General features: G+C 36.4%; 1 protein-coding gene across 5 annotated transcripts in view; it reads right to left on the bottom strand.

Annotated features, from left to right (window-relative positions):
• The window catches only part of LOC149563971 (transducin family protein / WD-40 repeat family protein), a 221,185-nt gene that overhangs the window by 68,878 nt on the left and 138,001 nt on the right, over positions 1-14,306 (bottom strand). For 2 of the 5 annotated variants that reach the window (XR_016364136.1, XR_016364137.1), the window contains exons 12-13: positions 11,811-11,985; positions 11,506-11,639 (exon numbers count right to left, since the gene is read on the bottom strand). Coding sequence is in view for 3 of the 5 variants with exons in the window: in XM_089827078.1 (XP_089683204.1) it covers positions 11,506-11,639; positions 11,762-11,985 (358 nt within the window). In the remaining 2 variants the exon portion in view is untranslated. Of the gene's footprint in view, positions 1-11,505; positions 11,671-11,761; positions 11,986-14,306 lie in introns of all 5 variants that reach the window. The other 3 variants (XM_089827078.1, XM_089827075.1, XM_089827077.1) reach the window with 2 other exon arrangements.

Raw genomic sequence — 14,306 nt, 5'->3', positions numbered from 1 at the left:
AAGGGATTACCAGCTACACAAATAGCAGCGCTAGCAAAAGAGCAAGATGATGCTGATAGAGCAGTTGCAAAAGCAAAATGTGGTGCTTCCAAAATAACAAATACACCAACACCATTATCCGATCAAACACAAGAACACATCCTTTTTTGCCTATGCCAACTACAAATGATGAAGATGAAGACCCATCTCCAGTCACCCGCAAGAGAGGCCCACTAGATAGAGCATTCCAAAATGAAAAGAGAGACGTTGCTGATCACAAAATTGGACGTTGTTTAATTGCAAATGGTGTTTCATTTAATTTTGTAAGATCACCTTATTTTAGGGAGATGGTGGAAGCAATAAATGATGCACCCCATGGTTACAAACCGCCTGGTTATGAGAAGTTGCACACTACCATATTACATGATGAGAGGAAACCTGTAGAGGCTCAACTTCAACCAATAAGAGATTTTTGGGTTCAATCATTTGTCTATTATTTCGGATGGGTGGAAAGATTGTAGAAATTGTCCATTGATCAATGTTATTGTTGTATGCCCTAAGGGGGCAATGTTCTTGAAGGCAGTTGATTGTGAAGGGCAAGTCAAAGATACAAAATTTATTTCAAGCATTCTCGTTGATGCCATAGAGCCAGTGGGTCTTGATAATTTTGTCTAAGTGGTCACAGACAATGCAAAAGTTTGTAGGGTTGCAAGGATAATTGTAGAGTCTAGATATGATCATATCTTTTGGACACCATGCACCATCCACTCTCTCAATTTAGTGATGAAAGCAATTCGCACCGAAATAGATTGGGTGAAAAGGATATATGAGGAAGCTGAAGAGATTCAAATGTTTGTGACAAATCACCACATGTCACAAGCAATTTTTACGAGTTTCTCAAACTTGAAATTATTGAAGGTAAATTTGTATATTTAATATATAACTGAATATTATTGGATTCCATAATTTTTGTTGTTGTTTACATTAACATGTTTTAATTTTTAAATGTATTACTAACTTGAGTTTAACATGTTCTTCGGTTGCCGAAACCTGCTTTGCCTCTCACAGAATTGTCTTGAGATGACTTGTCAAGGTAAAAGAAGCATTGAAACATATGGTCATTAGCCCCCAATGGAGCGTTTGGAAGAATTCCAATACAGCAAGGGCCTTAAATATGAGAAGAATGATACTAGATGAGGAATGGTGGGGTCTTGTGAGTTATGTGTTGTAAATCACTGATCCAATAATGGCTATGCTTCACTTTACAGACAGTGATGAGCCATGCCTTGGGGATATTTATGATTCCATGGACACTGTGTTGGAAAAAATTAAAATGGTAAGTTCTACGCTCTTTTACAACAATTTTTTATTTGAGAGATATCTAGATTCTAAAGTTTAAATTGACATATTCACTAATTATAATTATTATTCATATCTCATATCCTAGGTCATACAAATGAGGGAGAATGATCCTAAGGACATCCTTTACAAGAAGGTGAAAAAAATTGTTCATCATCGATGGAACAAGCTGACCACACCTTTGCACCTCCTTGCATATGCTCTATCCCCGACGTATTGTAGTTCTTATCAAATGCTTGTGCTTATTTTATCCAATGTTTGTGTTATTGATATTTGATAGTGTTTAATTGTCTTTTGTTATCCCCAGGTACTATAGTGCAGATGTACTTCGCCTTCCAGGTAGAGTGCCACCATTTAGAGATGCAAAGATTGCAGATGGGTATAAGAGAGCACTAGCTAAGATATTCCAAGATCCAGAGATTGGGGCAATTGTGAGGAGTGAATTTGTTGCCTTCAACTCAGGTGAGGATTTCCATCCTATTGCCATAGGAAACCAAAGTAGGATGGGTGCCATCAAATGGTGGTACCTTCATGGACAAGCCTTCATGTACCTCCAACCTCTTGCCATAAAGGTCCTATCCCAAGTAAGTTTGTAAAATTAAGCTTAAAGTTAACACTCTCAATTCCTTGAATTTATTGCTTAATTTATTTATCTTGATTGTTGTATTGATAATTTTTAATTTCTCTTTAGGATGCCAGCTCTTCTACAGCTAAGCGGAATTGAGTACTTACTGCTTTATCCACTCAGTCAAACGCAACCGGTTGGCTCCAAAAAAATCTAAAGACCTTGTATTCATTCCCAACAATCTATGTTTGTTGTCACGGAAGGATCCTAAGTACAAGAAGGGGCCTGAAAAGCTTTGGGATGTAGCACCCGAGACTCTTGGTTTAGATATGACCATTCGGGATCTTGCTAGATCCACTTTGATTGATGTGGATGATGAGGAGGAGGATTATGAGTTAACAATCCCCTCTACTAGTAGTGGTTTGGGTTCCTCTACTAATACAGATGCAACACTTGCAGCTCATCAGTACCCCTCTGATGCAAATTTTCTTGAAAATCCATTTGATGATTAAATCAAAAACTTTAGTCTCGACTCTTGACTCTTTTATTAGTAAATCATGTTACAAACTTTAAGTTTAATTGATCTATATTTTGAATGTTACAAACTTTCACTTTCAGTAATTCAATGTGAATGTGTTGATTTTCTTTATAATTGTGAAAATAGATTAATTATCATTGATCAAGTATACTAGATTCATAGATGCATACTAGAATCATAGATTCATACTATGAAATGATTTAGTTTTAGAATTATGTATATTTTTCTTATTTTTTAGTATATATAATGCATATACATATATATATATATATGCACGAATCATAATTGAGGAAAAAAATTCCAAATCCACGGATCCGATTCACGTGCCCGAATCGGATTCATGTCACGAATCAGCAACTAAGGGCATTTCTAATGATATTGAAGTCTAAGTGCCTAGATCTTTCGCTGCTAGGCAACAAGTATAGAGTATACAACAATTACAGGGGCAGCGAGATACATCTACTTGTATCTTGCTTTAGAGAGCAGGGACTATGTCACTTACACCATCATTTTCCTCGCCTACACATAGTTCAACAAAGGATAGCAGTAGATGTTGGATGGATTCAGGCTGCAACATTATTATGGATGGGTGGACACACATTAGTCATCGTCCACTCATCAACATTATGGTTACATGCACCGAGGGCCCATACTTTTTGAAGGGAATTGATTGTTCAGGGCATCGTAAAGATGCTGATTTTCAATTTCATGTGCTAGGGAAGCCATTGAGGAGGTTGGGCCACAAAATGTGGTCCAAGTTGTGACAGATGCACCACATGTGTGCACAGTTGCAGGGAGGCTTGTTGACTCAGCCTATAGGCATATTTGGTGGACTCCATGTTGTGTGCATGTCATGAACAATGCACTCAAAGAATGGGGAAAATTGACTAGATTAGATAGGTGCTTAATGATGGGAGAGAGGTGCAAATGTTTATCTTCAATCACCATACATCACATGACTTTCCAAGAGCTCCGAAACGAAACAATTTTTGAAACCAATTGAGACCAAGTACGCATCATATTATATTCTCTTGGAGGGAATGACTGAGTTGCAAGAGCCATTGCAACTCATGGTTATGACACAAGAATGGAATCGATGGCCTGAGTCCAGAATAGAGTAGGGGAAGAGAGTAAAGGAGATAGTGAAGAGTGATCAGTTTTGGAGTGACACAAAATACAGTCTCCATCATTACTCCAATGTTTGAGGTGATTAGATATGGATATGCAGATTCAACTAGCCCTGGAGAGGTTTATGAGTGCATTGATTCCATGCTTGGGCAGATGAGGGTTGTGCGTATGAGAGACCCCACTCTAGCATTCTATACGGAGCACATTGAGCCTATCATTCACCGTAGGTGGGAGAAGCTGAATAATCCTTTGCACATGATTGCCTATGCATTAAACCCAAAGTGGTACATAACTAGGCCTAGTAGAGTCACACCACTTCAGGATGATAAGGTGGAGAATGGGTTCTTTTAGGGCATTGCAAGGATGTATGATACTGAGACTGCCAATGAGATTCACACCGAGTGGTCTAAATTCGCTAGTCTTTCAGGTAATCCTTAAATCTTGATTCAATGCTCTAAACTCTTTATAATTATAAGTTCTTTTAATTGTTACTTGTAACTTGTAGGATACTTGGATATTGCAAAGGTGGATCTCAAAACTATGGCACAAAAGAATCCCATTTTGTGGTGGAAATGTCATGGGTCACAGAAATCAAAGATCACCTCACTAGTCATCCGACTGCTTTCTCAGGTTTGTAGTTCCACCTTTTTATAATCTTAACTTTAAGAGTTTTACTTTATTGATTTATGCGATTTATCATTTATCATTTGTTACAAATTGTATGAACGTTTCTTTGTAAGTTGTAACTTTCAACTTTGTTATCTCAAGTTTCTAGCTCCTCAGCTACAGAGAGGAACTAGTCCACCGATAGCTTCATCCACTCTGCTAAGAGGAACATACTTACCTCTAAGAGAGTGGAGAATTTTGTTGTTGTACATGGTTTCTTGCGGCTCAAAGATCGCAAGACACATGAGTACAAGGAGAGTCCAGTATCATGATGGGATGTGGAGCTAAAGGATCCAACTCGGATTACTGAGGATGACAATGCAATAGAAGCCAATGTAGGGCTAGTTAGTGTTCCTTTAGAGGATCAGGATCTTATCCACAAGGAATCTAGTAGTTCTAGTGATGAGGACTTCGGTATAGGGGATGATTAGAGAGCACTTGGGGATGATTCCATTTTCAGTATTGACAATTTGCCATTTTGTTGATTGTAATCACTTTGATATGGCTATGATACATTATTTTATTTCATTGTTTCATGCTACTCAGTTCATTGTCATCATGAGCGTCTTTATGATATATGATATTCATATTTGAACAATAAATTTTGAATCTTCCATCTTTTTCATTTGATAAATTGATAGTCAATTGTTGACTTACATCATACATGGTATTGTGTGCTTTATATTTTCCATTCATTATTATCATTATTATGTTTAAAAGGTTTATTATTTTACTAAGCTCAATGGTCATTGGTAATGGTTATGAAGTTTCAAGTTTCAAGCTTGAACTTATGGTTCGTGAATCGCATTTTAATTTTCTATATTCAACTATAATTGGTATGTTATATAATATATTGACATATCATTTCATAGTTAGCATTTTCAGTCATATATACCCCCCCCACACCCCTGTCATCCCCAAATTGAGGCCCTTTTTTTTTCCCACAGGTAAAACTCGTCTCGACATTCCCCCACACCGCCACACCCCCACGTCAATGTAACACTATAAAAAAGGAATCAAGATAGGGTGAATTACGATGACTCTCCATCATACAACTAGTGCCATAGTACAAATAGTTTGACCCAACACTTGACCAGAAGTCGGTTTGGAGGCTTGAGACCAGTTTTGACACCTATTAATGATCACAAATGACCAAAATAGGTCAATGAGACTCACTGGTAAAAACAACGGAAATAACATGGAGAAGCAAAAGGAATCATCAAGCTAAAACAAGACTACAAGAAAAGAATCAAGGTACAGTGAATTACAAGGACTCTCCATCATACACCTAATGCCTATCATGAGCCCTAACTGATGCATAATATAAATAACACCCTAAATATATGTACTCAATCTATTGCTCTAATAATATATACATGAACCCCTTATTTAGTCCATAATTAATTAAATAATTCCATATGTTGCTTCTATAATAATAAATCTATGTATTAATATATAAATAAAAATACAATTAAATTTAAAACAATCATTGATCCTAATATTCGATATATTGATAATAAATATGTATTAGTATGAGATCATCAAGTATTATAATTTGAATGAAAAGTTTACAATTTACAGTAAAAGATAATGAATATCATATCTTAAAATGTTTCTAACACAGTAGCTACATAGAAAGGGTTGTGGCTAGACATTAAACTATAAATATGGCTTCAAGTTCAATCACGACTAAGGACGAACCATTAACAAAAGAGAAAACAAATAAGTATAATGATAAGAATAATAGTAGAAGAGTAAATTATTCAATAGGAAATCAAGTAAAGAAATATAAGAAAAACTAGAGAAAATGAAGGAGGAAATCAAGGACAAAAAATAGAGAAAACAAAAATATAATATAAGGAAGAGAAAGTAGTTTAAGGTTGAAATATATTATGACAAAAAAAAGTAATAAGAAGAAGACAAAAATGAAATCCTTCCTAAAGATATGGAAAGAGGATTTAAGAAGAAAGAAAGAGGCGTTTGAGAATAAAAACTAAAAACATTGGCTAAGAAAAGGCAACGTGGAAAATTAGCAAATGTAAAGACATTAAAGAATTTCCCTTCCTAAAAGGTTATGTAAAGTTGATTTTCTTTTAATTCATGTTCTTAAAATATAAAGTTTCTATAAATATGATTAATAAAAAATAATATAGTTATTTATAAATTAATTTGGTCATGTGAAATATTTAATATCAATAATCAATAAAGTCATAATATATAATATGAAATTATTCGTACATAATTATAATAAATAATAAATAAATGTAATTAATCATAAGATATTTACATATGTATATATGTAAGTATCTAAATATAGAAATGATTTACTAATTAGATATATTGTAGTTGTATTTAAGATTATTCCCTCACTAATACAACTAAGTGGATAAGTGTTTCATGAGAGTGGCAGAGTAATTCAGTCATAGTGAGGAGAAGATTCCCAAAACGGGATTTGTTCATGAGGGAGCCCCTTGGAGACATTTTTGTGCCTTGGTCATGCTAATTCTTGTTAGAATGGTCAATGTTGTCATTGCACCAAAAGATCAAACTGTTGATGCCCAATACAACTAGTAGTCATATAGAACCACAAGAGGCGATTAAGCCACATCGTCAACCCTATGAAGGATGTCGGCCCACTGCCAACAATCCCCCTCCCGGCATCACTCGCCACGGCTTGTGTGATGTCCCTTCTAGCTAGAGACATCACTTTAGCTGGTGATTAGCCTATCAGAGACCCTCGTAGGCTAATAAGATTGGATAGAGGGTCACCTTGCTGTGGAGATCCTCCAAGGACCAGAGCAGAGTACTCTTCTGGGTTGCCAGAGTTTGTTTATGATGAGTTTTCCTTTGAGTTTGGCTTGGTCAGGCTATTTTTAGCAGTTTTGGAGTTATAAAGATAGACCCCTGCTATTTTTAGAAAAGGGGATTGGTCATATGTAGTTCTATCATGTTAGCTCCCAGTCCAAACGACATTCAAAAATGTTGAGTAATAATGGAGATATTAATGTTTATTTAGTTAAAATAAACATTATTGGTTTTAAGCCTATATTGTTAAGTTATAATATATAACTTAAGTGAGGGTCATGATATCATAAAAGGGGCCATCGTTTCAATTAATTGTGGGTCCAAGCTTATGGAAAAATTAAAAGGAATTTTCTAAGTTTTAATGTAATAACATTTTTTATGTTATTATTATATCTTTTATCCCACATTGAGCGTGGAGACTCATTCTGGAGTTGAGGAGTCCTTATAAACAAACCTTGTCTTCCTTCAAGATCAGGTTATGAGAATTGCTTAAAAACTTTGCCTTGTGAAATTTCTTGAAGTTGTGGCAACAAGGGTTTCTACAAGTTTGAGAAGAATTCAGACTGTGGAGAACGTAGTATCTTCAGAGTTGATGCAATTTGAGGGTGTGAAATATCACTTGAATTTTGCCTGTGAGTTGACTTCATTCTGGAGTCAATATTGTGTTTTAGTAGGAAAAAAGTGGATGAATCCGTTTACAGGTTGGAAGGGGTTATAACAGCAGCTACAGTGCTGTGAACAGTACAGCGCTAAAGTGAATTAAAAATCAGAGATTTAATATTGTGGTTTTTGATAGGCGCTGCCCAAGGAGGAAGCAACCAGCAGCGTGGTTGCGTATTGGAGACAAAAATCAGGTTTTACCAACTATTAATGATGATGTTTTTAATGTATTTTTCCAGCAATAAGTATTGTACATACATTAGGAGCCATCTGAATAAATGAATTTGATTAGCATTATAACCAGATTTGAGTTATAATTTTAGGTAAGATTAGTTTTCAATATTTGTATTTTCTTTTCATCAACTCAAAAACCCAAAAACAGCTTAAAACATTCAAAAACAAACCAAAAACAATCATTACACCCAGGAAAACAAACAGTGATCAGCGTAGAGCCTATTTGGGGTTCTTACAGCTTGCGTGGATTCAAACCTATGACCAAGCTCTAATACCATTTATGAGAACGGGTAGAGTTTTCGTTGCACCAAAAGATAAACCTTTTAATGCCCGAAACAACCAACCAACAATCCCCCTCCTAGCATCACTTGCCACGGCTTGCGCGGATTCAAACCTGTGACCAAGCTCTGATACCACTTATGAGAATGGGTAGGGCTGTTGTTGTACCAAAAGATAGACCTTTTAATAGCTGAAACAACCAGTAGTCTTAGAGAACCACAGGAGGCAATTAAACCAACTCGCAAACTCCTCGAAGGATGCTAGCCCATTGCCAACAACTCTACCCTCCACCTTAGGGTTGGTGATTAGGAGAAGTGTAAGGAATTAAGACTTAACTATTTCTTATAAGTGAATTCTTATTTCTATATATGATGATGGCAGAGAGTTGGGTTTCTCTTAGAATTAAATAAACATAATCTAAACACTAATTGGCAGTTTTGACAGAAAATTAAGACCCTATTAGGGATCATTACAATGCCATAGTACAAATAGTTTGACCCGAAACTTGACCAAAAGTCGGTTTGGAGGCCCCTATGTCCAGTTTTGACACATACTTGAACCCAAAAATCTATCAAAAGTTCAAAACTATGGCACCTAGCCACAAGGAGCAGCCATTTTGAGCCTTAGTAAATGACACAGGTTCCTCTCTACATATCATTTCTAGTTTTGTACATCTTAGCTGCGTTTTGGTTCTAGATTTGTTTTTTAATAATCAATTTAGCATCATCTAACCTTGCTCTTCCATTTTCAAACTCTAAAAATATTCAATCAATCGAATTAAAAGAGAAAAATCAAAACAGCCCAGCTCTCTCAAGGATCTGAAGTTGGGCATAATTGGCTCTTCTCCAACGTAAATGTTTGGAATTAGTTCCTATTATGCATTCTTAAGCAAGACCACATTTTCCTACATTACATTTTGGTGAACTCGCCATATCTTACACATCCATAACTTCTAATTTCAGTTTTTGATCTGATTTTGCATTAAGTTTTTAGAGATTCATCACATATATTACTTGAAAATGATTTTAATTAGCTCATTATTGATTAGCATATGACCATCTTGTTTAATCATCAATGATCATGCATTTGATAAATGGAGTTGTCATCTTTTTTTGCTAGTTCTATTCCAAGTTTCATCCAAGACATTCCTAATATTCCACTCTATGCACTTGATGATAACTCTTTCTTTCATCTCCATCCATGCTTTTCCCTCTCTCAAACTTAGTCTCACTGATGTGGACATTTTGGTACAAGAAGAGATAAATAACAATCCTTTCAAAAATCTCCATCCTAGAGACAAGGTTTTGAGGGATGATATTGATCCTCCTCCTAAAATATACCTTCCCTATGATGATAATTTGGGGCAAGAGAACGATATAATGGCTATGTTTCCAAAAGTTGCCTAACCTTCTATTCACGTGCATAACTTCCCTTCAACAAATGAAGCAGATCTGCATCTACTCAGCAGCGGCTTTCTTCTACTAGTAATGTCAGGAGTTCTCAGAGATGACTTGGCATTTCTTTTCCTATGGTCTATCCATTGAATCTTGATTTTTTCCCAATAGATTGGACCAGCTAGATCGCAGGTTTCCTTTGCTTCGCGGCTCCCACTTGCTTTGGTTCTTTGGTCCTTTGCATTTTCCATTGTCTTCCTTCGGACATTGATTGGTGCTCCTTCTTTGTACTAGGTCGGTACTCTATTTTTGGCAGTCCCTTACACTCTTTGGTTGGTCTTTTGTTGGACACTAATAAATTTATCCTATCTTATATTATCTACAAAAGCTTGTCTTTTACTCATAAGGATAACTTGGACCGAGAGGATGATATCAATAACACTTCTCTTGATGCTCCCCCTTCTAGAGATGAATTGTTGGAGAATAAAGAGCCCAATCAAGTCAATGCAATTCATGTTTCTAGTCATGTGAAGCCTAAAAACAAGGTTGCACCAAGATAGGTACTTGGAGACTAGTGTAATGTCCCCATTTTTGTGTCTTCCTAAACATCAATTATTTTCAAAAATTGGCCTATTATTAAGTGACCCTTTTAGGGTGATTCAAAGTTATTACATTTACCATTTAAATATGCACTTCAATACTCTCCATCTCTGTGCATCAGTTTATGTGTGGTTTGCCTTTTAGAAGTCTTTTATGCTTCCTTTATACACACTATTTTTAATAAGTCACTTTGACGTTTAGGTCCATACTATTTATCATTTATGTTAAGTCATATGAATTCTCAGAGGTGTAATGTTACCATTTTTGGCAAGCTCCTGCAACTGATTGAGTCAGTTCATCATAGTGACCCTCGTAAGCTAACAATGAGATTTGAGGGTCTCAATCGTGGACTTACTATTTTTAGTAAGTCTAATTTGGGCAATTGCCATATTTGGCAGTGCAGTTGGTGATGCTAGCAGTTGGTTATCACTTGCATTCGATGGGGCTAATTATTGCGTGAACTCATATTTATTAGTTAATTATTAAAGATTATATTATTACATGGCACTTTATTATATTTAATGTTATAAAACAATGTTGTGTTGATGAAGCTTCTTAAGTGGAGATTTGTTTGGGAAACTAAGTTCCATTTGGGGATTATAAGTATGAGCTCATTGTGAAGGAAAAAGCATCTGATTGACTAATTGCTTTTGTTGCTTGTGAAGAAATTTTTGAGGTTGATTTCCATGCCCTTGCTGAGGTATAAAGGTCTAATTTCTGAGAGGTGTATTTCATCTGCTGCTGAGTTATGGCAGATTTAATCAGAGTTTGATAGCATTGAATTGGCGAGTCTTCTTTCTGTTGCTTACTGTTGCTAAGGAAACTAAAGTAGCTGTGAGTGGCTTGCAATTTAATTTGCAAGTGGGAGACATTGTTGTTTTGAAATTCTGATTGTGTTACTTATTGCAAATTGAGCAAGGTCGACCTGCAATCCTGAGGCTGACTGTAGCGTCTATCATACCTGTTCATACTAGTGCTTGATAGACCAATCTGGTGCTGAGTTTAAATGCAATCTGGGGGTTGAATGCAATATTTGTAGGCGTCATTTTCATTGGCAAAGTAAGTGCCTAGGGTCTGTTATTATTGGCATCTTCAATCTTCAGTCTGTTATTATTTCATCATTTATCTACTTGTCATCCCTGTCCTGGAAACGCTACCAAAAATAGCTTTGAACTCATAATTCTTGGAGGAAAAAAAATCCCCTTTTTTATCATAAATGTTCTCTTCTCAATAAAACTCTGAAATATTATATTTTATAAATGAGTTTAAGACATTACAAACTTGCAAATAAACAGTACCTTCATGGCATACAAGAGAAACACGAGAAGTTGTTGGAGGAGCTAGTGTGTCCCATATGACCATATTGTGACCATTTGTACTGAGGCCTGTTGCAGCAAGAATAGAACTACTTGCTCCAACAAAAGCTACATCTCTGATACAGAGGCAAAACAACTTCAGACATCCTATACCAGACAAGGATAATTATTCAAACTAAAGATCTTGGAACATCACAATTTATAATAAAGATTGACTTGATTCAGTCAAAGAACATACGATGCATTCTGATGAAATAAAAGAGAAGATTCTGTAGGTCGAACATTACTTCTCCCGCCCACTTCAAGTTGCCATGCACAAACTGTGCCATCCGTTGCAGCAGTAGTAAACCTTTGTCCGTAACAGTCAAACTGCACAGCTGAAACTGATGCAAGAGCATAAGGAGGAGGAATATTTGCAGCTGGAAGAACTCCATAAGTTGAAATCGCAGTCGCCTTCCCAAACTGCTTTTTAAAGTACCCACCATTAAAAAAATATAGGAAATGGTTTCACAATGATTTCTAAATGTCAGTTACAACATTGATCATGCAATCTACTTGACAATATCAGTTCTGATTTTTCCGTACTCAAAGAAAGCTCATATCCAAACCCATTGAAAACTAACCAATCAATTGTACAATAAAATCTTACAAATTATACAGTTTTAAGGACATATAGTCAGTCAAATAATATTTAAATTTTATTCAGACGCTCGTACATAAATGTTTATTAGTGTCTTCGATAAATGACAATAAAGGATTGCGTAATGTACAACAGCACTGATGAATAAATTGATATATTGGATGATCACTGTCAGCACACTGTCTTCTGGAAAACTATGTTCATAAACATTGTTACAAGTTTAAAACTACAATGCAGTAACCTGCATAACATCAACATTGCCATTAATCTTTCCAATAATATTCTATAATTGATTCAATAACTTGTTGCAGGTACTATTGAAGGTGATGCCTGAAAGGCATCTTTTATCAATAATTTTATTGCAACATTTTAGGCAATCTTTATTAATAAATAGATTGAATGAAAGAAACTAATTCAGGTTAATAAAATTATATATTTGATTCAACAACTTGCTGCAGCTACTATTAAAGGTGGCACCTGAAAGGCATTTTTTATCAATTATTGCATTGCAACTTTTCAGGTGATCTTTATTAATAAATGGATTGAATGACAAAAAACACAGCTAAAACCTGAGAATACATTGTTCTTTTACCAAGAAAGTGAAGCTAATGAAGGTGGCAATCAGGAAATTCCATTGATGCAACAATAGGATGAAAAAAGTCTTTTAAGACCAGTCTAAATGGTTATTCTTGCATAGGAGGGGCCAAGAACTTGGAGAAAAAGAAATCTTGAAATTTTTGCTAGCATCTTAAGTTGCACCTTTTAGTGTGACATGGTGGAACTGCTTATACGGTATAGCTATTCTATAAATTATGAGGGAAAGATCCCCTCTCAAACGAGTAAAGTAAACAACATATTTCCTAGGACTGCAATTTATAGAACCTAAAACCTAAGAAATTCAAAAATGCAATACAAAAAACCTAAAAGATAAATTTTTCTTTTTGCTCTCAAGCTAGGGGGCAAACAAACTACACCTGGTTTAAAATTCTCTATCTACTATAGACAGAGATCTTACAGAGCTAATGAATGCTTGTATTTTCAGTTAAATGCAGAGACTAAGAAACAAAATTAAAATGTTGCTGAATTGAAATGAACACAAATAAAAATTACTATTTAATAACAGCAGCAAGTTAATAGAAAACGGGAACAAAATAGTTCAAAGATGGGCAGAAAACCAAATAAAGTGTTAGCTGACTGGATGAGTCCGGCGGTGTTTCTGTAGCCGACGGATTGACTGTCGTCAGTGTTTTATTTTGTAGCCTACGGTAAATAGTTTGTAGCGGATAGAGTATTTGTGGCCGACGGACTCCTTCAGGAAAGTTTAGCAGTAGTATTTATATCCCATTTGGGATCATTGTAAATCATCATCTACAATTGCGAATATTATTCTGCTATTCTATTCCATTGTCTGTATGCGTTGATTTCTTTACCTATACAGTAAACATTTGACGTCGTTGCCTTATGAATCTAGAAGGTGGGAGGAATGAAGATTAATGCCAAATCAGCTTAACAAGGATCGAAATAAGGCAAAGGGAAAAGATGGAATCCGTACTGCGCAAGAGAATCTAATTCTAGCACAGCAAGCTGAACGCCGACGGAGATTTCAGAAGATTGCCGACGGACACCGGAGTGCGGAAGAATTGCTAGAGGAGACTCGGCAGCGGGTGGAATTGGTGGAAGAAGCACGGGAGGAGTTCTTGAACTTGTGTTCGCCGAGGGAGGAAAACTCAGACGGAAGAGCATCAACTTGCACGGCTCGCAGTGCCTACGGAGCACGAGCGTGTAGTGACCTCTTCGTCCAGGATAGACTTCCGCGGGAAACAATTTCAGAGGATCCTTCTCCTTCACCAAGGTTCGTAGCTGTCGACACCTCCGGTGCGGGAGTGCAGACCGCCGGTACAGGAGTTCAGACCGCCGGTGTGGGAGTGCAGACCGCTAGTGTGGGAGTGCAGACCGCCGGTGCAGGAGTGAAGACCTCCAGCGTTGTGATGGCGGGACACAAAGAAAAGCTGCCGAAATTTGAAGGCGATGGTACAGCCGACCCCATCCGACATTGTAAGACATGTGAGACGATCTGGCAAGCAAATGGAATCACAGATGCCGACGAATGGGTCAGGCAATTTCCGACAACCCTACGGGGTGT

The sequence above is a fragment of the Cupressus sempervirens genome, chromosome 4 (genome assembly GCF_028749045.1).
Source record: "Cupressus sempervirens isolate cs-2001-9-10 chromosome 4, ASM2874904v1, whole genome shotgun sequence".
NCBI classification, from domain to species: Eukaryota; Viridiplantae; Streptophyta; class Pinopsida; order Cupressales; family Cupressaceae; genus Cupressus; species Cupressus sempervirens.
This window is presented reverse-complemented; position numbering and strand designations above follow the sequence as displayed.